At 39.3% G+C, this 26,818-nt stretch overlaps 1 protein-coding gene across 1 annotated transcript; it reads left to right on the forward strand.

Moving 5' to 3' along the window:
- Positions 1 to 53: 53 nt before the first annotated feature.
- LOC127580606 (uncharacterized) lies at positions 54 to 25,959 on the forward strand. Its single transcript, XM_052034226.1, has 8 exons — positions 54 to 90; positions 3,968 to 4,172; positions 5,164 to 5,274; positions 8,306 to 8,495; positions 12,092 to 12,327; positions 14,417 to 14,482; positions 16,981 to 17,143; positions 25,612 to 25,959. Exons 2-8 carry the CDS (start codon positions 4,000 to 4,002, stop codon positions 25,684 to 25,686), a joined length of 1,014 nt encoding a protein of 337 aa, XP_051890186.1. The 5' UTR covers positions 54 to 90; positions 3,968 to 3,999; the 3' UTR covers positions 25,687 to 25,959.
- The last annotated feature ends 859 nt before the right edge of the window (positions 25,960 to 26,818 follow it).

Below are 26,818 nucleotides of genomic sequence, written 5' to 3' on the forward strand. Positions count from 1 at the left end.
TGGCAAACTACAATTCCCAGAGTGCCATACGAGCGCCTCATGAACTGTTGTGACAACAATCAGAAAATTAGATAAGGCGGCAACCCAAAGGTAAATGTACTTTACCAAAATAGCAATTGTTTTGTTTTTTTGGCAGGGAGATCTCTTTAATTATAAAATATATTTTTCCCTGAACTGTAAAGCTCCACATTCCACAGAAGTTTCTTCTCAAGTCAGGAGAGAGATGAGTTGTATGGATGCCTTTTAGGGGAGACTAGATGTTCACATAGAAGAGAGGGAATGGAGAGGTGCATTGGGAAGGAAAAGGGGAAGGAGCAACACTCGCCCAACTACCAGAAACTGCCACTTCTTTACGAATGGGTGCTGCAATGAATGGAGAGTGGAGGGTTAGGGTTCTTTGAACAAGAGGTCCATGGGGCCCTCCAGGCAGGAGGTTCCTGGGGAGGTCTCTGTGAGAAGCAGAACTATATAAATGCAGCCTAGTGATGCGTGCATTTTGAGCAAGCCTGCAATTTTAGCAAATTGTACTCTGCCTGCTCCTGTAGGCGGAAGGAAAAGCAATGACAAACAACCATTTAAAAGCCCTCAGACTTTCACAGCCAACTCAATATATATCCTCCCATCCTGCCTCCTGTAAGTTCTCCATTCCATCCTCCCAGTTCCTCCGTCTCTGTCATAACTTATTCAATGATGAGAGTCTGAGGTGTCTTCCTTCTTACCACAGTCAATATAACTCTTGACTTCATCCCATCTGTTTCCCACACCTCTTCTCACCAATTCTTCTCCTAGACAGAGCAAAGATTTCCACCCCACTAACTTCAGATTCAAGGGATTATTCTTCTCAATTTCAATCATCATCAGTGAGATTCCACCACCAGACACATCTTACCCACCCTCCCCCTTTCAGCAGCCCAAAGGGACCATCCCCTTCATGACTCCCTGGTCTGCTCTTTCATCCTCACAAACTACTCCCTTTCTTACAGTACTTAGGAAATGCAATACTTGTTCCTTTCACCTCTTCCTTTTCCATCATCCAGGGACCCAATCAGCCCTTGCAGGTGAAGCAGCAATCCACTTGCACATTTGCAATCTAGTTTACAGCCATGAGTATTCACAACATGATCTTCTCTATATTGGAGAAACCAAACATAAATTGGGTGACCACTTTGTGGAGTACCTGCATTTAGTCCTCAGAGATCCTGAGCTTCTTTTGCCTGCCAATTTAATTCTCCATCCCACTCCACTGTGGGTTATATAACTGTGAACTCCTGCAATGCAATAACGAGGCCCATTGCAAACCTCAGGAATAGCACCTCATCTTCCATTTGCTCATGTAGCAGCCTTCTGGACACAATCTTGAACTCAACAGCTTCAGGTAACTCACTCTTTCTGTGTATGAGAACTGGCCAGTTCTGCCATTGGTCATCTATCTGTAATGTTGGCTGTTTTCCTCTCTCCACTAGAATGGCCTGGCCTGTTTAGCATTCCCTCCAATTCTACATTTCTCAGCTTTTGCATTCCTGTGTTTATGTTTTTCCTCTCTAACTGCCCTCTTTAATCCATCAACCAGATTATTCATCAATAGCCTATCCCAACAGCAAACCTGACTTCACCCCTTTGTAGTATCTATTCCACTCTGCAACTTAAAACACTTGTTTTCTCTCTTTCTCGGTTGTACAAAGTGTCTTCAATCTGAAACATTAACTTTGTTTCTCCTTCTACAGATGCTGTCTGATCTGCTGATTGTTTTCAATGTTTTCTGTTTTTATTTCAGATTTCCAGCAGCTGCAGTTTTTTTTATTTTGATTTTCACCAGCAGCTTACATCATCTAACTTGAAATATAGAGCATGAGTGAACAGCCTAATACAACTTTGAATAGTAAGATGGGTAGATCAGGAGCAGAAGTCTGTCTTAGTGCAGTGTAAATGTATGGATATACCTCGTCAGAGATTAACTGAGAATGTGTGGTCCTGTAAACTCTGGGTGAATAAGGTTTTGGGCATTGAGCCTCATCCCACATAATCCCTGTACTGGTGCAATGTCTCTGATACCTGGGCAAGAAGAGTATTCCAAGGAAGTCAAATTTGTTTACAGGAAAGTTATTCAAGGTAAAAGGATGGCTCGGCCTTAAGTTTGAGCTGTGTGTAGAATAAGCAGTGAAATGCACAGTGACATGAAGCAGCCTGACAAACAATGCGATTTGTGAGTTTGGAGGATCGCTTTCCACAGATGCTGCTTGTCTGGTTGAGTTCTTCCAGCATTTCTGTTTTTGTTTTGGATTCCAACATCTGCAGTTATATCTGTATTCCAATGCAATTTCTATGTTAGCCCTTTAAGTGGTGTGGTTTCAGGGGAAGCAGTGGTAGAAAAGCTGGTTGTTCCACAAATAAATGGAAATTATCTTTCAGAACAGTAACACTGGTGTTAAAAATATTGTTGAGATCATTTGGGACGAGTTTTACATCAGAACCACATTTCTAGTGATAACCAAATTTGTGATTTAAAGTAGGGTCAAATTTTCCAATAAGAGATCATTCAAGCCTGCTCCACCATTCAACAGGATCATGGCTGATCTTCTTCCTTAACACCATTTTCCTGCCATATCTCTATGTCCCTCAATTCCTCTAATATACTATTTTTATCTATTTTGAAAGCAATCAATCACTGAGCCATCACCTCTTGGATAGAGAATCCCAAAGATTTAAATATATTTTGTACATGTCAATAAGATCGCCTCTCCTAAATTCTAGAGTATATAGGCCTAGCCTACTCAACCTCTCCTTATGTGACAGACCCACTATCTGAGGACGTTACAATCGCTACTGAAATAAATAACCACCATTAATGTCAATTGAATTTGGTTGGTATTATAACCTCCAATAAGCCAGAAGATATTAGGTCCAAGTCTCACTCCACAAAGTCAAGGTTGACACTTCAGACTACAATGTTGGATGTGTTGTCCTTTGGATGAAATGTTAAACCAAGATCCTGTTTGCTATCTCAGGTGGACAGAAAAAATTCCATGCCACTCTTTTAAAGAGCTGCAGACTCATTTCTTGCAGCCTGACAATATTTGCTACTCAATCAACACCTCTAAAAACTTCAAATACAAGTATCTACATTCCCAAAGCTTATTTTAATACAATTTAGAGTTGCCCACGAGCATCACGAAAGATCAAAGCAGAGACCTGCTGCTTTCAAATATCAATCACAAGATATTTGTCTGGGACTTCTTGTGAACTCCATTTAGTTTTCTAATGTTCATCAAGATTGAAGTTGCATTGTTGAAGATTAAGCAATCATGAAGGGCAGTATCGGGGTCCTTGTAGTGATGAAAATGTTTCTCTTCCTTAATTTGCTGGATTTTTTTATAGAATTGCTAATTCACAGAGAATGGATGTAGGGGAAATGTGTAACAGCACAGCCAGCAAGGTGTTTGTGCTGACAAGACTTTCAGTGATGCACAGCACTGTAGTATTCAGCTGGATGTTAATAAGCTGAAATGTTCTACTGCTGACCCATCCAATACCTGGTTATGTTGTGGACATAAATATTCTAATTTCTCATGATTTATCTGGATATATAACACAAATGGAAAGTTTAAAAAAAACATTTAGTGTGCTTCTGTAGTCTCAGGAAGCAAACCATGGGACATGTAACAATGCAATGTCCTTTCCACAAATATGAAGTGATGCATACTACCACTCTTGCTGCCGCTGTCTGGCACAGCAATCTAAATGTAAAATTATAGTTCCTGTTCTGCATTTGTATCAGCCATAAGAAAGAAAATTTCAATTGCACAGATTCTCTGGACATTACCATGTTGCTGTTTGTAGGAATGGTTTTATATATAAACTGGCTGCTGTGTTTCCAATATTATATCAGTGCCTATTTCAGAACTACTTCACTGGCTTCTTAAAAGGTATACAAAAAGTGATGCAAAACTCTGTATCTTTTTGCATTTAGTTACAGGGCAGTAAGTTCAAGACTTGTTGAGGATGGCTGGAAGTCTGATTGAGAATCAGTTTTTTGAAGACCACTGCACTGAATTGACAGTAATTCCTTTCATCTGGAGTGTCCAAACGGAAGGACCACATTTCTGTCTTGACATGAAAATGTCTCATCTGAAACAGCTAGTATTTAATTTTGAGCTTGAAGATAAAGCCCAGAGGTACTGTATGAATCATTCGTGCTCTATATAAAGAGTTGCATTTTGCTGTGGTAATGATCTCAAAGAGTTGGATAAGTATCACACTAGATCTATCTAATAACTAACAGCAGAGACATTGTTGCTTATTCCAATTCCAAAATTTATTATAATCACTGGGTTGATCATAGAATTAAAAAGCAATGGTTTCCTAATTGTAATTATTTAGTTCGTTTTGGCCTCATGCCTACTCATCTACTAAGTAGTTTAAGTTCAAGTTTAAGTTTATTATCATAGGCATACATATACAGGGTGTACGGCACGGTAGTGCAGTGGTTAGCGTAATGCTATTACAGTGCCAGCGATCCAGGTTCAATTCCCACCGCTGTCTGTAAGGAGTTTGTACATTCTCCCCGTGTCTGCGTGGGTTTCCTCCCACATTCCAAAGACATACGGGTTAGGAAGTTGTGGGCATGCTATGTTGGTTCCAGAAGCGTGGCGGCACTTGCAGGCTGCCTCCAGAACACTCAACACAAAAGATGCATTTCACTGTGTGTTTCGATGTACATGTGACTAATAAAGAAATCTTATCTTTTAAATGCCATGAAAATTAGCTTTTTGCAACAGCAGCATAGTACATTACATGTTAACACACACTGAAATTAACATAAATCATACATAACTTATGTGACAAAATTAACATGGCAACATAATTCATTGAAAGATTAATCCATGCCATTATCATGTTTATGTGGTGATGATGACTTGGTGATTGAGTACTGGCTTTAACTATCTGAGGCTGCATGAAAATGATTTAATTGGCCAGGGCAGCGGGCAGAGAGGTTTGGAGACTTTAGTCTCAGTGGATGTAAACTGTTAATTGGCCTGTTTTTCAGCTGGCCTTTTCTTTACAAGGTCCTTAAATTGAGGAATCAGAGTGACCAAATTTAAAATGTGTAAGACCAATTACTTGTATAAAAATGAAGCTCAAATCTTGTCCTCTTTCACAATTTAGAATTCTAAAATTCAACATCTCGTTAAATGAGTTAGAAGAGCTGCAGTGTGACAGCCTGTCTCCTTTTGCAAATCTGCTTGAGTTGAATGTGTCACTCAATTCCCTGAGTAGGTAAGTGCTGGTTTAATTAGCAATCTGCAATAAAGTACCTGGATAACTCATGCAGCCTTGTCCCTTTCTTTTCCATCGAGTTTCTCTCATTATTCCTTTCCTGGCTATTCCCTTAGTGTAGTCAGGAAGTGGCAGAATAACAATTTGTATTTGTGTTAGCATGCATTTGCTTCAATTCACAGACTTTGCTATGAATTAATTCCTTCCTCATTATCATCATTTCTATACTCCTTATCATCATAAATAGCAATCAACAGAGCTCCTGTCACAGCCCCCAAAATCTATTCGAGGCAGGAACTTGAATTCCAGGTAATGTGCTTGGAACTGTCAATAATTGCACTTTAAGTGACATGTTCTATATTGCATGTGTTGTGACCTACAAGCTATGGATGCCATTGGTTATGTTGGTCATTTAATTTCCAGTCTTTCATTTACCTGAAGGTTTTGCCACTTTCTGGAGCAAAATGAGTCACCTGATCAGCTGCCTGGCGAGGGTTGCTAATTCTGATTGAAGATATTCATAGACGTGTTATCCTTTGGCTTCCTGCCATCAACTGTTCCATTCTCTCAGTCCAGCACTTCCATCCCCGTGCCATCCACTTTCCCATGCCAAATTGCAAAGCGAATAGACTAAACATAAACCAAATTGTTGATTTTTGACTCACAGTCAATTGGCCTTTTTACCCACATATTTTTACCTAATAGCCATAAACACTTTTTTAGAAAAGTATCCCCTATATTTTTCTCTATGGTTACTCACAACAATGCTCAAGAGATTACTCTATAATGTCTGAGTGGAAACTCTTGGTCAGTCCTGGAATATTAGTGACCATTGCCTGGCCTTAGATTAGTCTCATTACAGAAAGCAGTTTAAGTACCTGTCCTCTAGCAATTTTAAACCAAACTAACATTGGAATGGTAGAATGTGTTTTTTGATTCTCTGTATCTTACAATCTATTTCTCATCTGACATATATTCCTATAATGCCTAGTAATCCCGTGGGTAGGGGAGCACTTTATAGAATATTGTTGTACTGTTATGCACCCTACCTTAAATAATTGGAGAGAAGACCAGTAAGAATAATTATATAGAAAATCTGGAAGAGTTTTCTTGAGGCCCTGGATGGATGGGAAACAATATTTAATATAGTGAACGGAATGGAAAATATAATTAAGTTATTTAGATTCTGAGGAGAGAAACTGTACAAGCTTCAGTCAAAATAAAGAATCACTTTGTTCTCTCAATTGGTCCCACTGGATGACAGTGTTTGGAACTGTCCAGATGGTCTTTCTGACTCTCCAGCTCTTTTAGGTTTCATCAATTTACCCTGGTCCAGAAGAATAAATATGTGGATCAGACTCCAGATAAAAATGATGCCATTTATCACTTTCCAGAAAAAAAAGTTCTAAATAAATCTTGGAGGATGGAATTAAATTGAAAGTCAGTGGATTATTTTAATAGTTTATTTTAAACCTGTGGTGCTGGAGCCTTGGCAAAGTCACCTGTGGAAAGAAGACAGTTAGAGCTGAATTATGTTTACACAATGTTAAACTCAGAGCATGTTTCACCTTCTTGCTTGAAGAAGAATTTCACAGAGGATTAACTTCCTGGATGTTTTACTTTTGGTTTAGCAAGGATATCAGATAAATTGGACGTGGTTCACAGAAGGAATGGGACTGGTGGGCTGAGTGGAAATTTTCCCCCTAACAATCCCTTTTCTCAAATAACAGTTAGTCCTCAGGGACTTTAATTATGAACTTGGAAATATATAATAAATGTTAGGAAGGTTTTATTCTCAAATTATTCACAAAGAATTGCGAATGAAGTAATTTGATAAAGTAAGAGAAATCGTTTGCACTGTCAGGAGAATCAGTACTCAGAAGGTAAAGATTTAAGGAAACTGAAAAAGATCCAGAGTGGTAATGAGAATTATTTTTATGCAGCAGTTTTTATGATCTCGAATTCACTGATTGAAAGGGTGGTGGCAGCAGATTCACTAATTATTTCCAGAAGGGAGTTAGATAAATATATTTAAAAAAAAGAAATGTACAGTGCTGTAGGGAAGGATCAAGGCTGTGAAATAATTGGATAACCCTTTCAGAGAATCAACACAGACATGATGGGCCAAATAATCCCTTTCAGTTCTGTATGATTCCATTAATTAGTATAAAAAAGTAGTAAAAATGAGGGAATATATTAACAGACCAGCTAATAGTTTCAAACCAGTTATGTCCTATATATATATATACGTACTTTAAATAAATTAAATTATTATTAAACGGTTTTCACTAAATCAATTCAGCACAGATAGTTTATGGAGACAACACACGTGCCCTCTTAAACATTTTTTCCTTTCACTGCATCTTTATTATTGTGAAACCATGACTATTTTATATTTCCTTATGTCATTGAAGGAGGCCATTTGGCCTGTTGCATCTCCAACAGTTCTCAGAGCAATCCCACTCATTCCATTCTCCCACTTATTTTCCTTTAACCTATTCCCTCTCACATACCCATCAACTCCCCCAAATTCTGCTGTCACAGCAGGGCAATTTACAGTAGCCAATTAACCTACCAACTAGCATGTCTTTGGGATGTGGGAGGAGAATGGAGCACCTGGGGAGAACGTGCAATCTCCAGACAGAGAGCGCCCAAGGTCAGGATTGAACCTGGGTCACTGCACTGGAGAAAGTGTAGCAGCAGCACTTTCTGCTGCACTGTGCCACCAAAATGAAGTTTCACCTTCGGCACTCTACCTGAAACTTTCTTTTCCTTGATATCTGAATTGTGTAGTATTTCTTGCCCCAGTCCAAATCTTTTGAATTTCTTAACTGAAGTTCATGGAATATGGATAATGTCATAGCTACCCAATACAATACCACTACAATACTGCCCAAGATGAAATTCTACCCTTAAGTGGATGAAAATTTCCAATAATCTGATCAGTAGTCCATGCTAGATCTCCCAGTGTTGGAATTGAAGGTTATTCATTTTCACTCTATGTGTGTTGCTGTTCTTGTTATTGCTGCAGCATCTCATGGCTCAGTGCCTTACCTCAACTGATGGTTTTGAACCTGTCACACAACATTATTGAAACTCTCCAAGGGTTAGAATGCTGCACGATGTTGACAGTTCTGGACCTTTCGCACAACCAGATCGGAAGTATTGCAAACCTACCTATTCTCAACAGCTTGACTAAATTGCATCTCAGCGGCAACAAGGTAATGCTTCAGTGACCCCTCGCCCACCTATCTGGTTTTGTGATGTGTATGTAAACCTGGGACAATTATTCCTCAGTCGTGTGTCCAGGGAATGTCTCGATCCAACAAACTTGGATTGGATTGTTTTTGCTGGAGCATAGGAGGCTGAGGGATGACCTGATAAAAGTATATAAAACTATGAGAGGCATAGATATGGTAGATGGTTGTAGTCTTTCTCCCAGGGTGGAAATGTCAAATACTAGAGGGCATAGCTTTAAGGGAAAGTTTAAAGGAGATTTACTAAGCAATTCTTCTTGCACACAGGATGGTAGGTGCCTGGAATGCGCTGCCAGGGCAAGTGGTAGAATCAGATATGACAGCAATGCTTAAGCAGCATTTAAATGGACACATGAACAGACATGGAAAAGAGGGATGTGGATCTTGTGCAGAAAGGTAGGATTAGTTTAGATTGGCATCATGGTTGATGCAGACATAGTGGGCCAAAGGGTCTGTTCCTGTGCTGTACTGTTCTATGAGGGAAAAAATAAAAGCCAATCTGCTTCTTTCTGCTATCTGCTGGGTTCTGATGCAAACTGAGTATATTAACAGCTAAGAACAGGATTGGGCTTGACTGTGATACTACCCAAGGTATCACTAACTGCAGGGCTTGCTCAACAGGTGCAGGCACAAGGATTGGCTAACTACAGAAGGTGTTCAAAAGCTCCGTGAGACTATTGATCTGTATCCCACCATAAGTCAGTGTTACATTCCATAAACATTCCTTTCCTGTTGCCAATCTTCTGGTATACCATCAACACCAGACGAAACTGTTTTCAGCTTGTGCTAGTTATATTGGTTAGCATTGTAAGGAAGTTTTGGTAATGATTTTCCCTTCAACCTCTCATTTCTGAGAGTACCAGAGAACATTCTTTCCGTACACATCAGGTAACTAGAGAACATTCATCCCATTTTAGTTCATACCTGTATGGAAACCTGTGACATCTTCACTTCTGTTACTTTACCAAGTGGTCCATCCCAGTTATTATTCACCCACCTTCTTTATAATTGAGCTTAAACTACTTTGTTCTGGCTTGTACCCAGGGATGTAAATATAGGCTTTTAACTAGAAGACTGTCACTAATAAATCCATCCATTAATGTCCACTAATAAATCACTAATAAAGGAATTCAAAAGAAACCCTCAGAGGGTTCGAATGTGGAGCCTGCTTCAACAAGCAGTGGTTGAGGCAAATAGTATCGAAGCATTCAAGAGAGTGCTAAATAAACACAAAGGAGAATGTTATGCTGAATAAAGATGGGAAGACACTTTTGTGGATCATAGCCCATTTTTTCCAAAGGCCTGTTCCTGTGTTGGAAATTTATTTCAATATAATTCTATAGCTCTCTGTGATAGTCCTGTAACTAGCCTGTGTTATTTTGTGTTTTTTCAGTTGGAGTCTCTGGAAGGTGTTCAGCATGTCCCCCAGCTCTGTGAGCTATACATTCAGGGCAATGGTATTTGCAGTCTACTGCCTCTCTCCAGCTCATTGAGCCTCTGTGTTCTCAACGCTTCGAACAATATGATTCTCTCCCTCTCTGAAACACTGCATGTTCTTGAAAACTTGAGGAGACTGAAGCAGTTGAGTCTCAAAGTGAGGATATTCATTAGCCTTTTAGAGATTTTATTTTCATTATCCTCTTTCACTGGGTTCAAATGTTAGGAAGTTGTAGAAATACATGAAAATAAAAGACTAGGAAAGATGTAAAATAGACTGCCATTTAACTATAAGATGAAACAGGCTACAGTGGTTGAAAGGTCTACTTATAATCCCAGTGCCTAGTTTATACTATCATACAGTCAAAATGACCTCAAATGATAGTTAACTATCATCATGTGAATGAACGTATTATGGTTGGGCACCTATCCATAACAGCTGTTGCCTGTATAAGTAACTAATAAAAGAAAGTGGCAGAGAGTGTTAATGCTTCCTCACATGGTGCTGTGGAAGAAGTAAGCAGGATGCAAGTTCTGTATCAATCCCTAATCTCAGCAACATTAGATAGGAAATGTTCCTGTCTTTTGATGGGAAAAGTTATCATTTCTCTCTCTTCATTCCCATTCTCCGCTCCCAACAGTATGATTGGCAGAGGAAAACAATCAGGGTGATTTATTTACAGTCCTAAATAGGAAGTTTTGGATGGTTTGGAATGGCTTAGAAAAGAGTGAGAAAAGAAAAATAAATTTATTTAAAAAGAGAAAAAGGCTCTGAAAGTGCATTTATACAGTCTTAAATTCATTAAGGTTTGCCGACTACAAATGCACCTTTAGGGAAACACTATCTTCATATTATTGAACAAAAATAATTTGAATAAATGTGTCTCCTTTTATGTGGGCTTACATAATTAATGACTAAACCCTAAAACAAAGGTAACAAAAATAATATTCAAAAGCAAAATACTTCAGATGTCTGAAAATTCAAAATAAAATCATAAAAGTGCTGAAAATACTCTGCAGATCAGGCAGCATCTGTGGAGCAAAAAAAGGAGTTAACTTTTAACAATACACACACAATACACACATTAACGTTTAAGGACCTTTCATTACAAATAATAATGTTATCACTTGTGTCCATTAAGCACTCATGTCATTGGTAGGGGACACTGACTGCAGAAGATCTGATGCTCCTTCTCCAGGGCCATCCAAGCCCAGGGTAGACTCTGGAAGATAGGCAGACAGCTAGAATGACCATCCCCACCGGTCCTATTGAATTTGGTCCTGAGTTTTGTGGAAGACAGTTCATATTTTGCTGCCATCCAAATTATTTACAATCATCTTGCAAATTCCTAAGTCTAGACTGCACACAGTGATCTATTTGGGAACAATTATCTGTATACCATGTTAGCTGTTATCCATTGATGTGGATAAAATATGCAACAAATGTCAGCAGGTGTGTTACTTGTACTCTGCAAATCTACAAAGATACTGAGAAATATGAATTCAATATAGGTACAAGAACCTACTTGCAACAACTCAGCATGCCCCAGAGCAAGGAGCTAGCTGGGATGAAAGTTGTTGAAGAGTGATGATTAGAGATCTGAAAAACTATGAAGGAGTTTAATAAACAGAGATAATCTTGTACTGGGTGGAAATCCCAAAACCAGAGGTCACAAATTTAAGATTGTTACTAATAAATTCAGCAAGGAATTACAAAAGGTTTCTTTATTCAGTGAAAGACTAGATTATGAAATGCTTCAGGTGAATAACATTTGATGAAATTAAGAAGGCAAGTACACAAGGAAGAACCAAAAAGAAAGTTATGCTGAGTGATTGTATGCTGAGGGGTTGGAAGGTGGTCATGGGGAACCTAAATGCTGACTTATCTAAGTGTTGAAATGGGCTGCTTCTGACCATAAAGTCAACATAAGTGAGGGAGATAGTTTGATATCTCCCAACTCAGGAGTGAGAGTGATGTAACAGACAAATAAGATAGTACCCGTGCAACCTGACCGAGCTGGCTTGTCCCCTTTTCCATGACCTTTATCAGGGAAAATGCTATGAAATTCATATTTTCATGTTTTAGAAATGGTAAATTTTAATATTTTTACATTTTTGCTTAGGGCAATCCCTTAACCCAAGATCATCGATGCAGCACTGCAATCAGGCAATCCACGACTGTTGAAATCCTGGACAATGTGCTCCTAAGGGATGGGTTCACATTTGAACCACCTACAGACTTGCAAAGGCAGATGAAAGAAAACTTGAAGGAGAGTGCACGGATGGCATTCCAGAGCAAAGTCCAGGAGAAACGAATTGAAACTGAGATGGCTATACATTATCTTCACAGCAGGATACTGTGAGTAATCATATATACTTATTCCTAGACCTTGCAAAATTTATCCCTATTTCTCTGATCTTAAATCAAACTGCCACATCCCACCCATTCCTAAATCTGTACTTTCTGATCAGCAACCTATAACCCTGAATAAAATCCATCAATATTTTGCTTATGAATGTGTACCATGAAGGCCTTCAGGCACTTCTCTTCTACTCAAAGCAGGTTCACCTCCTGCCTCCAATCTCATATTCCTATCTCTTTTTATTGTTACCGTTTAAATCTCTGAACTTATCCTTTTCAACAAAATATTCTCTCTCCATTGTCATTTTGTTGCAATTATCTATTGTTTTTAAGGACTTCAGAATTACATAAAATTAAATAAAGACTACATCATAGATTTAGGCCACTTGTCCATCTGACCTTTTTAGGCATTTGTGCATCAAATAAGTCTCTTTCCCCCGTTTCACAGTGTCTCGGTTGTGCCAAATTAGAAATACTCTGTTGTCAAGTCAGAAGTTTCAGATCTCATTCCAGGGAGTCCTGATTGTGAAAAGTTATGCTGAAGTACCAGGGCAGTACTGAGGGAGTGCTGCACTTTCAGAAATGATATTTTTTTCCTTAGGATCTTAAACCGGGGAGTAGTGGTCATCTTACATGGATGTAAATGTCCTGAGGCATTACTTTAAAGAACTGCAGGGAAAATATCATTGGCTGTGATCAAAAAGCAAAATGGTTCCAGATGCTGGAAATCTTGATATACACTGATACTCTGCTTGCCATTACTCTGCGGAGCACTTCTTCTTTATAGTACTCTTGGTCCTCCAATCCAATCAATCATAGGTATCTACCTCATTTTTACTTGGAAAAATATATCTGCTTGTGATGTACATTATGCTAGGAACCAATCATGAATTGCTGCCCTCTCCATCACAGTGTGCTCCTGTGATGAAAGCCTGCTACAAAGCTCTGGCAGTCCTGCAGCAGAAAGCTCCTAGTGAGAGCTGTGCACAAGGGAGGGGAGACATGAGCTTCGATGATGAGAGAGACTACAGGATCCAAGCGGCCGTTAGTACATGGAGCAGCTGCTGTTAGTCCCCAGCAATGATCTGCACTCACTATGCCAACCAGGGTACAGCCCCGAGCACCAAATCTCAGCAATACGCACCCATGCTGCTCACTCCAGCCCGCCCAATACCATCCTTCACAGGCAGCCTCTCCACACGAAACTGAATGAGCCACTTCTGAGATTGCCAGCAGAGGGACAGGATTCACACCAGGTTTCCGCACATGCAGCAGCTGGGAGGGCAGGAATTCGTGGTTCCCAGCATCACTGTGATGTCAGTAACACATCTCTTCATATGTAAATCTATAATGAACTATAGTGATTAGCAGATACATTGAACAGGTTCAAGAGCTTGTTGGATAGGCATATGGAGGAACGTGAGATAGAGGGATATGCGGGAGGAAGGGGTTAGGTAGTGTGAGGGTGGTCTGATGGACGGCACAACACGGTGGGCCGAAGGGCCTGTTTTGTGCTGTATGGTTCTATCTCTTCTAATAATCTTGTATCCTGAGCACTAAGCAAGGTATCAGTGTAAAAACAGATCTTACATCTTAGTTGCCGACCTTAGAGGAGCTCTGCTCCTCTCTTCAATGGGATTTTGTTTATCTCTTTTATTTTGTTAACCACACCCTACCCCCCCCCCCCCCCCCCAACCAAGGGTTTTGGTTTCCCTTCTTGTTTATTTATTTATTGACTGTAAAGTACTTTTGGATGAGTTGAGGCTAGGAAAGTTGCAATGGAAATATAAGTTTTCATTTCCTCTTCGTTTAAAACAATCAGATCATTTCCATCCCTTTTCCCTCGAGCTTATCTAGGTTTCCCCTTAAGCTATTTGCTTCAACTCCATGTTGTAGCAAGTTCCATGTCCTGAGCACACTCTTGGTAAAATGTTCCCAAGGTATTAACCTTGTCTGCTCCACCCTACCTATTTCCAGTGTAGCTACTCTTCTTTGTTGGAAAAGCATTAGTTTGACATTTTATTTCTAAGTCTATGTCATCACCTTATGTCCCTTCTTTCTAAACCCATTATATTGCATTCCACAGGAGTCTTCAACAAGATAATCAGGAAGTGGAAGACCGCTTAACACTGGAGTTGGAGGCATACTACAGGTATCTGTAGCTGATTTAATAGCAGATCCTTCAGTTATTGCAAAAATTATGAATCCATTTGTGAATCAAAATTATTGTGACCTCTTTTAACCCATGGATAATTGATGTTGTTCTCAAAATATAGTTTATAGTGGAGAAGACTCAAGCGTGGCAGAAGTCTCTAGGGTTCTCAAAGGGAATGTACTTGCTTTTTAATCATATATTGTTCTTAAATATTCCCCAGCCAATCATTTCCCCGCCTGAAGAATCGAGCAATAATTTTAAGCTAATCTACTGAGTGGCACTGCCAGGATCTGAATCTCCACTTGCTTCACCTAGCCTGACATCTTCAGATTGGACTACAATTGCTTCCACTGAATTAAACTAGGGAATGGGCTCATGAATATATTAAGCATGTTACTGGTTTTGACTGGGCTGCCATAATCATCTCTTGGCTCATTTCAAGCAATGAAATCTTTCAAAATACTGAAGGCATGTTCCACTGTCACCTTGGTGGATAGATGGACCATAAAAAGCTCTCACCACAGAATCAGATATTTTTGGATTCTGCCCTCTTTGTCTTTGGCTGATGTTGACTTACTTGGGATAACATTTTGAAAGTATCAGCAGCTCAGCAACTATCAATCAAGAATGTACTTAATTATCTCCATCAGTATTTATTTGTAGATTGCCTTTCTTTTGTGAAAGGTGTTAAGTGATATGCCATTAATTGCTTTTGTTGTAACCCTATTCAACACGTTCATTACTCAGGGGAAAACAAATGATTTTTGTTCTGAGTCTTGCCTTAGGTTAATACTACATACGTTGATAAAAGGATTTTGTGTTTCAGCATGTATCAGCTCACAAGTTTCAAGTCATTAGTTTTATTGTAGCTGGTGATGTTGGATTTTCTGATGATGTTCAGTATGTTCAGTTCTTAGAATGTAGTTTTCTCTGCCTCTTGCTTCCCAGATCCCACCTCTGTCAGAAGCCTAAACTGGAAAATCCCAGCACATGGCTTCTAGTTCATGGTTCTAGAACACTGGAACAGGTGTTCTTGACATTCACTCCCTGAAGCCTGCTCTGACATCCAGTAGACCATGAATGGTGCATACCTCAATGTATTTAATCAGTTCTGAAGGAGGATTTTGGACGAAACAACCTTTCTGTAATTCTGCTTAACCTGCTGAGTGTTTCCCACATGTTGTTTTTATTTCACATCTGTAGATTTTTTGATTTTCTATTTAATTGCTATGGTTCTAAATTCCTTGATAATTTTCCACAACAAAAATCAATCACTCTGAGTTTTTTTTCAAAATCCAAGTTACTTATCACTGCCTTTCCTGTGAGATGGATATTCACTTTCCAGGCCCCAAAAAGGCTTATTGCTAACCTCAGTTTTTTTTAGCACAGCAGCATGACCTGTCCAAAGGTCAAGAAGTGGTTGCTCATTAAGCTAAAATCCCTTTTGCAAAAACAGCAGAAATTGTCCAAGGCTCAAAATGTTTGTTGTTGCTAAGTTAAACTTCTAACCAATATTCCCTACTCAGCCTCTTAACATAAACAAGAGAACAATGGGATCCACCTTTACTTAACTAAACACTCCAGTCACCTGGCCTGAAAATGTGGTTGAAAAAACATTACATGTCAATGATGTCAACTAAGTGACAAAACAGTATAAATGTTAGAAAGCCGTCAGGGTGGGGGGAAATGACAGAGAGAAGGGGTTACAGAAAGAAGACCTAGAATTCATTCCTCAGCCTTTAGTTTTTGCGACACATGACTTGTTCATCTGCAACTTGTTGGTATGAATTTTTACCTTGTAAGAATTGTCCTTGTGTTTGGAAATCCTTTGCAAGTCATTGTTAAGAATTACTTATTAGAATTAAACGTGTCTCACTTAAAATAAATAGTTTAAACAGCTTCATTAGCTGGAAATATCTTCTCCTTGGTTGGGAGGAGGGACCCACCGCTTGAAATAGTGAATATTGACAGCTGGACCTTTCCGTAGAAACTAAAGTAGTGAAGTAAACTAGTCCTTGAAGTGTAGGTTGATACAGTATAATCTCCCTATGGTGAGTGTTCTCATAGATACTTACACCAGATAGAACTTGAAGTCTTGACTTGTTTAGAGCTCTCAGACGGTACACTCAATATCATCACACCTGTTCCCACAATATTTTACAAAATGAGGCCATAGCCCTCTAGTGAAAACAAGCTCCTTTCTGCGAGTCTTTCCTTAAGAGTCATTGATATTATCTTCAGTCTTGGTCTTCTTGTCTAAGATCTTTTCATCATAACTTTCTGAGAACAGGTCTTGTTCAGAATTGATCTAGGAACCATGTGGAGATGGACCATTGGAACTAATTTGAAAGAGAGAGAGAGATGGCTTGCATTCATTAGTCTGGTAGTCTAACCCCACTGTGTTACAGATTTGAGTTTACCACTTATCACAAGGGTTTGGTTTAACCAAAATATGCAGTATAAGTAAAACAATTCTTCTGACCACTTCCTCTCAGGTATTTGGATGCTATTCCTGCTGAAGATTATGAGAGTATCGATTCCAAGAAGGTCCCCAATGCCATAGAGAGATACATGTTCACCAAGTTTTGGGAAAGATGGGATGAGGGGGAACGAAGGCAAAGAGATCATCCATTCAAAGACCTGACAAAATCAGAAGAGGTAAGTCCCATCCTGACCAAAATGGAAGGCCAATACAACAGGGAATTGTTTTCCAGGATACTTGTTTCATTTTTTATGCACCCCCTCCATTTCTGCCACTCAGCGAGTAAACATTTTCAGACTTAGCATAAAAAAGATGATAGTGCTGAGTTAATGTATTTCATTTATATGGTCGTACATTCATTCCCAGGTTACTCCCTCCAGCAGACTGGGGTGAAAGTAATTTAAACTTCTTACCAGTACTGTCATGTAAATTTCTTAGTGGAACTGTTATTGCAAACATATCATTGCCCATTTTCTTGCTAGTATAATGAACTAGCCTTTGACGGCTTACTTTCTCATCTGTTTATGGATTGTGGATGCTTATGTAGTAAGGAGTTCTATACATATAGGGGTAACTTAATGAGATCCTCCACTCTTCACACAAAGTGGGCATTGACTGAAACATCGGTCATACAATGTGCAACTCCTGTTCATTCTTATTAATGGGTTGATGAAATATCTCATAACTGAGACAGTGGGCAGGAATGAACTCACTGTATGAAATCCTGGGAGATTTCCCCTATGAATGGTTGCATGGCTCATTGCTATCTGTAATTCTTTCTTGTTCTGCAAGCATCCTAAATAATCCTGTACCTTTTTAGAAATGTCACTCTTTGATGTAGTAAAATGAGTATAATGAGCATATAAGGACTATATTAAGGAGTGTCTTCAAGAGGAGATAAGGAGATGGAGAGCATGGGGAAGAAATTCTTGAGCCTGATGTCTAGGCTGCTATAAGCACAGCAACCACTGATGGAGTGAGTAAAACTGGTCACAGAGGGCAAAATTGAAGTAGTACAGGTACCTCAGAAGGATTTCAATGGCTGGAAGAGAAAACAAAGGTGGGTCAATGAGACTCTGAAAACAAGGATGAGAACTTAAAATCATAATATTGCTGGACTTGTGGATCTATGGAAAAAAATAGTAGTAATCAATCACCGTGCCTTGATCCTCCTTCTCAATGCCAAATTCCCACTCTCCCAATACCCCTGGATGCCTTTTGTGTCTAGGCCGTGTAGATCTGCAAACTCTGGGGTGTTGGATGTACAGGATAATGTGATTTGGAATGGAGACGTTGAGTTTTGGGTGAGTTCATGTTTATGGAGAGGTTGTAAACTTACATCAGTAAAGGCAGCACAGAGTTAAAGTAGTGAGAAACAAATATAGAAAAGATGTCTGGTAGTTCATGCAAAATGCAATGGATTCCACATGAAATATTTACAGATAAAATCTTCTACTTGCTTAAAAGACATTTGAATGCCGTGATGGATGAATTGTAGACTTTTCTAGATGACTTAAGCTTTTATACTCTTCAATCTTCTGAGCCAATTTGCTGCACTTGTCGGAGCAGAAATCCCTCACCTGCTGGGAGCTGGACATTGAAGCTATATTGGTGAGGCTTTCGTGCTGCACATTCTTGTCTTTACCTGTGTATTTCCTGTCACTGCCTGCATATGGAATTTGATAGAAGATAAATTGAGCATATTAATTTCATTCAGAATATTTATTGCCTTCAAAGGAGTTGTGCTGAAAAAGCCTGAGGTCTTCAGTAATTATAAACTTTGTAAGGAATGGTGAGATCTCCTCAGTTGTTAATTCATCTATGACAAACCATTTTAATTAAAAGCTGAGCAGAATATTCAATTCTTAATATTACTAGTAAATTGAATATTTCAGCTTTTCAGTCCTGATGCAGTGTTTTGACCCACAACGTTAACAGTTCCTTCCCCCCACCCCTCCCACAGATGCTGCTGGTCCAGCAGATTCTTTGTCATTTCGGCTTTTCCCATTGGCAGAACCAGAGGACATAAATTGAAAGTAATTTATAAAAGAAATAAAAATGGCACAACAAGTTTTTTTTTTCCACACATTGAGAGATTAAAATATAGAATAAACTGTTGGGGGTGGATTTGGGTGGGTGTGCAGACAGATGCGGCAATCAAAAAGGAACTGGATAAGTAGGTGAAAGGAAGAAAATGCAGGGCCATGGAGAGTAGGACCAACTGGATTGATCTTGCATTGAGTTAGTATGGTCTAAATGGGCTGAATAATTTTCCCATCTTTTCTATGCAAAAGCTATGAAATAAGCCTGTGTGGAGAGAGAGAATAGAAGCGATGGCTTGGAATCTGAACCAGTAAAATAGCCTGGGACTGAGACCATGGAATGGTCTGTGTCCAGGCCTGTGACTTAGCTATGTGTTAAGGCCCACATTATAGCTTAGGGAAAATTAGTGCAAGACATGTATATATTTCCATTAGTGTTCATGATAAGCATGGCTCCCCAGATAAAACCATCTGAATTATAATTGTAGGCCTGGATAATATTTCCAAATTTTGTAAATGTCTCTTGCGCTTTGTGATTTTTTTTTAAAGTTTTATTTACAGCGTGGTAACGGGTCCTTCCAGCCCAACGAGTCCGCGCTGCCCATTTTAAACCCAAATTAACCTACCCGTACGTCTTTGCAATGTGGGAGGAAACCAGAGCACCCAGAGAAAACCCACGCAGACACGGGAGAACGTACAAACTCCTTACAGACAGCGACAGGAATCGAACCCCGATCGCTGGCACTGTAATAGCATCTCACTAACTGCTACGCTACCGTGCCGCCCGTACCGTATAGGGCAGAGAATTTGTATTCAGTGTCATTGCCTAACCTGATCTTACAAATATTTTCATTTATACAGCTTCAGAAGAGACAAAGAGGGTCAGAGGTTGGTTAGGGGCTGCAGAAGTCGCAATACTGTACTCTTCTGTTCTGTGTTCTAACTCAACATAAATGTATCTGGCCATATCAAAAAATTTCCACCTTCATGCTTTTTCTACTATCTTCCATGTCAAATGATGTCAGAGACTTGGCATTAAACTTTCAAGTACAAGTATTGCTGTAAGATAAGCTGTAAATCATTGTTTTTCTCCCCCCAAGAATTTTTATGCTCAAGGTGAGGATTATTCCTAAGAAACATTCACCATTTCAGTTACTAGCCTCGAGCATTCTTAGCTCATATAATAATGTACAAAACAAAGCCTCTGCTACAGTCTATGAACAATTTACCCCAAATAACTGACCAAAATGAACCTCTACATTTCTAACCTTGTGTGATAACTGAGTAAAATTATCTATTAGCACTGCACAGCAGAAGCCTTATGCTCTGGGCCAGTGCGATGTGCTGGGTTGAAAGTGCTCAAGGTGAGAGAAATTCACCATTGATTGCAGGTTAGCAATGCTTGGCAATCACACTCAGTGGATGTAAAAGAACATTCCTGCAGCTGGGGCATTCCACTGATTCTTTTTTATTGTCACCTGGAAGCAAAAGAAGGCTTTAATCTGCAGCTGAGCTGTGCTGAGTTTGGCAGAACTTGGTAAGAACTGTCTTGGTCTCAGCACCAAAATTATAAATTGAAATGAGCACATGAAAAAAAAAATCACTGATTCTTCAATAATAAAATAAATTTGGCAACACCTCGAGTTTTTGTAGCTTGAAGCATTATAGGACCAGCAACTCCTGAAGTACCTTATTATGAAAATTTATCACTTGTCCCCTAAGGTGCAGACTGAATCCAAAAGGTTTCTAAAAATAGGGTCTATTAATATGCCAATTATTTACCAGGTGCACAAAGGAATTTAACATTCAGTAGGAAATCACACCTGATTAAGAAATCTGTAAAAATTTGGGAATAAATTTCATCCTTGTATGTTGTAATACATTTTTATAGACTTACAAATGGTTGCTACACCAGCAAAAAACAGCTTATTTGTTTTTAACCCTGCTGTCATATTGGAATTCTGAAGGGCAATATGCCAAATTAGCATGGCCATTTTTTTCATTGATCTATCTCGCTATCTACAATCTTACTCTCAAACCTCTCTCTCTAAAGCACAACTTACAGGGCTAGAAATTCAAATTTTTTTTGTGAATAATGAGATTGATTTGAAGAGCAAAATATTCACAGAAAGTGAATGGTATGTCCATGTACTCATAGAACTCAATGGGAAATAGATCTGAGGACTTCTGAGTGCATGGTATGCCTGCCCTTGCAGGGTATCCAGCAGTCACATCAGTCAGTATTGCGATATATCTATCACAATTCTGATGCCAATTTGGAGGATGAAAGCCTGCTTGAGTGGAAATTAATGGAACCATCTTTACCCCAGCTTCTATTAGGGAGTTATAGTGAAGCCAACCAGGGATCTTCACTGATGGACTAATTGTTTCTGTATTCACAATAGATCTTCATTCTTTAGTTGTGGAGTGGGGCCTGACTGTAGAGATGTTGTCACTGATACAATTTAGAAATCACTGAACCTCTGAGCAATGCTCGATTCCATTCACAACTCAGAAGAAAATAAAGCAGACCATGTCTGCATGAAGGAAGTCCAAGACAATATGGAGGCACAAGTTAACAAGCAGCAAATAATATTTGTGGAACACAAGTGCCAAGCAATGATCATCTGCAACAGAGTCTAAACATTTACACAACATTCAATAGTTTTACCATTATCATCAACATCCTAGATTCACCATTGACCATAATCTTTACTGGAGCATCTGCTTAAATATTGTTGCCAAAAGAATAGATCAAAGCATGGACATCCTTTGGTGACTGATTCACCTCCTGACTGCCCAAAGTTGCCTTGTCATCCACAAGGCACATGAGGTTGGTTGACAGTGGCTATCACAATGCTCAGTAAGTTCAGCACCTTTCAGGTCAGAGCAGCACATTTTTTGGGCACCTCATCCACCTCCCTCAGCATTCATTTCCTTCAGCACTAATGCAACATAGCTGTAGTAGGTACCATTTACAAAATGAATTGTAATTACTACTTTGACAGGGGAGACACTCTGCTAAATTTTGGACATAAATGCTCAATTTTGGACATAAATGCTCAATTTTTAATCACAGTTGATATTGACACCATTTTTATTAGTGAATGCCTCTTGTTTTTTGAACCGGTGTTCATTTACCTTATCTATGAATTAGTAGTGCTCAAGCTATTCATCTTTGTGACCTGATTAGGTACGTCAGATCAAGTTATGCATCTGTAAAGTCATAGAGTCATATAGCACAGGCATACGACCATTTTGCCTATCTACACTAATCTCATTTTCCCACATCGTACCATCGCCTTGCCTATTCAAGTGTCACTTAAACATAGTGACTGTATCTGATTCCATCATCTCATCTGGCAATAAGGTCCAAATATCAACTGCTCTCTGTGTGGGGGGGGGGGGGGGGAGAAAAGCAAATTCCCCTCAGATCCCCTTTAAAACTCCTTCCTCTCATCTTAAGCCTAAGCCTTTTTGTTTTTGATATCCTGACCATGGGAAAAAGATTACAGCTATCCTATCTGTACCTCTCATAATTTATATTCTTCTATCAGGTCCCCCCGGGTGTCCTTCAACAGACCCAGCCTATCCAATCTCTCTCCCAGAATTAAAGTCCTCCAACACATTCTGGTGAATCTCCTCTGCACTCCCTCCAGTGCAATCATGTCCTTAATATTGCCAATAATTTGTATATTTACACCAGACCACGTACCAGTTGAGGAATTATCAATGAATAATGGTGAAACCCTTTCAAAATCTCCCAAAAAAATAGCAAGTAAGAAACATAAGCACAAGTGGAACTAAGTTGCCTGATCATTGTGGCTTCGACTGCCAGGAGTTATGGATTATTTATAGTCTATGAGTTAGTTTGCATTTTACGAATAGAGTATTAGCAGTAGGCTCACTGATGCTCTGATTATAATACTGGAATTTCTAAGAGCTGCATTATTTTTAGGTGCAGAAAGATCTCTTTGGAATTAACAACCAGCCTTGTTTCTTTTTTGATAATCATTTTGTGTTCTCATTCCAACCAAACACCTGGCCAGAAAGACTTCCTGGAATGTTAATTGTCATGATTCTGTTGACCTTTTTGTAATAAGCAGAGAACGCGGGAGGGTTACTTTGGGTAATTCTTTCCCAAAGGCGCAGCCTTGCACTGACACACAATCACTCATGCATACATCATTAACACACTTCTGTCCAGATCATTTCACACTTCTCCTTTTTCCACTTGACCTATACAATGATTGAATGGTCCTATGGGACTGGTATGTTTGCTTTGATCTCACTCCTTTCAGCCAGTAACAGTAAATGAGAAAAACAATTTCATTGGATGTAAGAAATCATTTCGTTATAATGTTGTTTAGAGGTTTTTAAAAATTATTTATAACGCTCTAACAAGGCTCATCTACCTTTACATGAGAGGTCAGTGCTGTACAGGACCTCCCCAGGTTATGAACGCCCAACTTATGTATAGCCCATACATATGAACGAGCATTTGGGAGACTGGCGAGATGGATTTGCTGGCTGCTATGGGGCTGCAGGCATCTTTTGCCACCTGGAAACTGTTTGTGACTGTATTTCCATTCTGGGTTATGAACAGATCACAGGAACAGGACCCTGCTGTAATCTGGGGAGGACCTGTATAGGTAAAGTGGACATGTATTGCTGTATAATATAATGCGCCACTATTAACCCAACCATATTGTTAATTTCTGTGACAATTTTGGCCTAGCAGCAACAAAAGTGACTGATCATAGAGGGCTGGTTCAATTCTATGTTAAGAGAATGTTGTTGGGTCTCTTTGTGCCATCAGCTCATTCTTCGATGTTCTGGTGTCTAAACCAGCAGGACAATAACTTATTATGTGGAGCTTTTAGTAATGTTTTGACAAGAATATTGTTATAGAAACAAAATGATTAATTAATAAAATAGTCCTGAATTCATGGACACTCCAATGGATGACTCAGAATCACTTTTCACAGTTGTAGATGGTACCAATATGTAGAGTGATGGAGGAAATTATAGCCTGCAGGATGATGTCAGTGGACACGTTAGGTGGGCATTGAAGTGAGAAATAAAATTCAATCCAGTAAAGTGCGAGGTAATGAACATGGAGAAGGCAGATAAGGAAATGCATAATGAATGGAAGGATTAGGAACATTACACTCAGTAGCACATCTGGAGATCCCTGAAACCAGAAGGACAAATAGATATACCTAGAAAGATATGTCAGATGCTTGCCTTTATTAACCCATGCCTGGAAAGTAAGGGCATGGAGATCATGCTGAAAATATTTAACATTATTTGGGCCGCAATAAAAATACCTGGGGACGGTATAGATGCATTTCACAAGGATGTTGTTGAAGCTGTAGTTATTGGGAGAGTTTGGTGGGCTGAGGTTGTTTTCCTTTGGTACAACCTTTACCATTAGAGGGCTATGGGTAAGCCTCGTAATTTCTAGGGTAGGGACATGTTCGGCACAGCTTTGTGGGCTGAAGGGCCTGAATTGTGCTGTAGTTTTTCTATGTTTCTAAAGGAAGCTCAGAGAGATCTATAAAATTATGAGAACCTAAATAGATGAATTAAAATAATCTACTTCTCTTGGCAGTGACATCAACACTGGAGGGCATTGATTGAAAACAATTCATAAATTGAGGGAGTTGAGAAAAATAAAATCCTGTCCCTAAAGAGCAATGAGGGCCTGGAATTCCCTGCCAGAAAGGGTAGTGGTGGCAAGAATCCTCATGTGTTTAAAAAGACCTGAGTGAGCACATATGAGCCATAACCTATGAGACTACAGACTGAGACTGAGGTGTGATAAATTGCATTTTTTAAAATCTGGTATGGTCATGATGGGCTGAATGGCTCCTCTATCGCATAAATTTCCATGATTCTATCAATTCAGTGATTGAGATGCACACTAAATTAGCAATGAGCACTTACCAGCCTTGTGTTGACTATACAGGGCCAGAGGAAGGTTGGCTATTCTCACATAAATATTATGACTAAGTGTGGAAGTCAGCCTCATACAACATCAGCGTTAATGTAGTAAATAACTTCAGATGCTAAGCAGCAGCAGTGTCGGACACAGCCCTCAGTCACAAGAACAAATTCACAGACAAACCATACATGTTGCTTTAAGGATCATGTTAAGGGAGGAGAGTGAGCCAAAGAGAATTAGTGAAGATGGAGTGATGCAAAGGGAAGGACATACAAGAGATTAGAATTAGAAGACTGCAGTGATTTTATATATAAGCGTACTGACCTGGTGGAGGTAGAACAGAACAGCACGGAACACGTCCTTCAGCTCACGATGTCTGTACCGACCATGATGCCAAATCTCACTAGCAGTCAGCCTGCACATGATCCACATCCCTCCATTTCCCTGCATAGCAGAGGGATTCTAGCATCCATGGGATACCAACAAAAACCGGTGCCTTCAAAAATAGGAGGTGAAAAGTAACCAAAACAAAGAAAATAAAAGAGATTTAAAAGCATAGACATAATGTACCAAATTGCCTCTTTCTGTGTTGTATCATTCTATGATTCCAATACATTGAAATGTAACCAGTGTTTCTTTCTTCCATATTTTACAGGTAGTTCAAACTGCAGCATGGCTTTTTACAAATCCATACCCCCCAAGTCTCTCAGTCAAACAATACTTGACGTGAAACTGTCGTGGTCCTGGACATCATCGTGATACCATCTATAAAGTGAGCTGTCCCAGAGGATGAATTCTGAACTGAAAATACCCCCAATTTTTTTTTAATTCAATGTACACCTTGGTAATTTTATTCAGCTGTTCTTATTCAGCTGATGCAAAAAATCTGTGGCTAATTACTACTGTAGTTATGATTTATGACCTGCGCCTTCAGATTCTCACGTGGAAGCTGAAGAATGTGTCAAAAGTTACATTTAATACCTTCACTTAACTGTTGTTTGTGTAGAATCAATTCATGGAGCCTGTGTTCAGATTTGTCCCATGTCAGTGACAACCAAAATTAATCCGATACAAAACCACACTATGTTGATAGCTCAGTGGGCAAGCACATTCCTGAGTTGCAGAAGACCATCACACCTGGCCATTGTTCAAGGAGGGTTGTTGCCAACTCTGCCAATGCAAATTTTTTTGTTGACTTGAAAGACATTAAATTTCAACAGAGCAGCATAGGATTGTATCCATGTGTAGGAAGACCAGCTGAGGTTGATGGATTCTCTTCCCTGGAGGCCATTCATAAACTGGTTAGAGTTTTATGATAAATCTTCCAGCATTTTTTTGGTGCAAATCTGCTATTTAGCAGGTTTGTTTTCAGTTTCCCAATTTGCTATGGTCAGTTTTAAAGTATGCAATACCTACTGAGGTTTTTTTTAAACAGCAAAGCTCACATTCCCACAAATAATGGCCTCACTATTGCTGATCATTGTTTGCTAGCTCTTGCAGGAATTTGTGCTGCTTTTATCAATTGTTCTGTTTTTCCCCCAGAAGGGTTCTCCTTTGTCTCACTAAACTGAGATATTCATACCTTGGTGTAAAAAGTTCTGCTAGCACCACTTAGCCCAAGTGACTATATCTTCAATGCTGAAACCAATGGGTACCCACTGGGCATCTAATGATGACAATCATGACTGAGCTTGCTTCTGGTCATAACCAATATACCCATTGCTCTTTAGTGACTAGTAACAGAAATTCTGGAGAATTTCTTTTTTTCTAAACTTGCAATACTTATGCCAATCACAGCAGGTCTTAAACCACTTTGATTGAGAACACCATTTTGCAGCACAAATTAGCAGTCAAAGCTGAGA

The sequence above is a fragment of the Pristis pectinata genome, chromosome 19, assembly GCF_009764475.1.
Source record: "Pristis pectinata isolate sPriPec2 chromosome 19, sPriPec2.1.pri, whole genome shotgun sequence".
Lineage (NCBI taxonomy): Eukaryota > Metazoa > Chordata > Chondrichthyes > Rhinopristiformes > Pristidae > Pristis > Pristis pectinata.

Bases quoted from the DNA above. Each gene is read 5' to 3' on its own strand.
- LOC127580606 (XM_052034226.1), top strand. From the start codon at position 4,000: ATGGCTGGAAGTCTGATTGAGAATCAGTTTTTTGAAGACCACTGCACT. The intron at 5,275-8,305 runs GTAAGTGCTGGT...TTATTGCTGCAG, and splicing joins TCACTCAATTCCCTGAGTAG to CATCTCATGGCTCAGTGCCT. The intron at 17,144-25,611 runs GTAAGTCCCATC...CATATTTTACAG, and splicing joins ACCTGACAAAATCAGAAGAG to GTAGTTCAAACTGCAGCATG.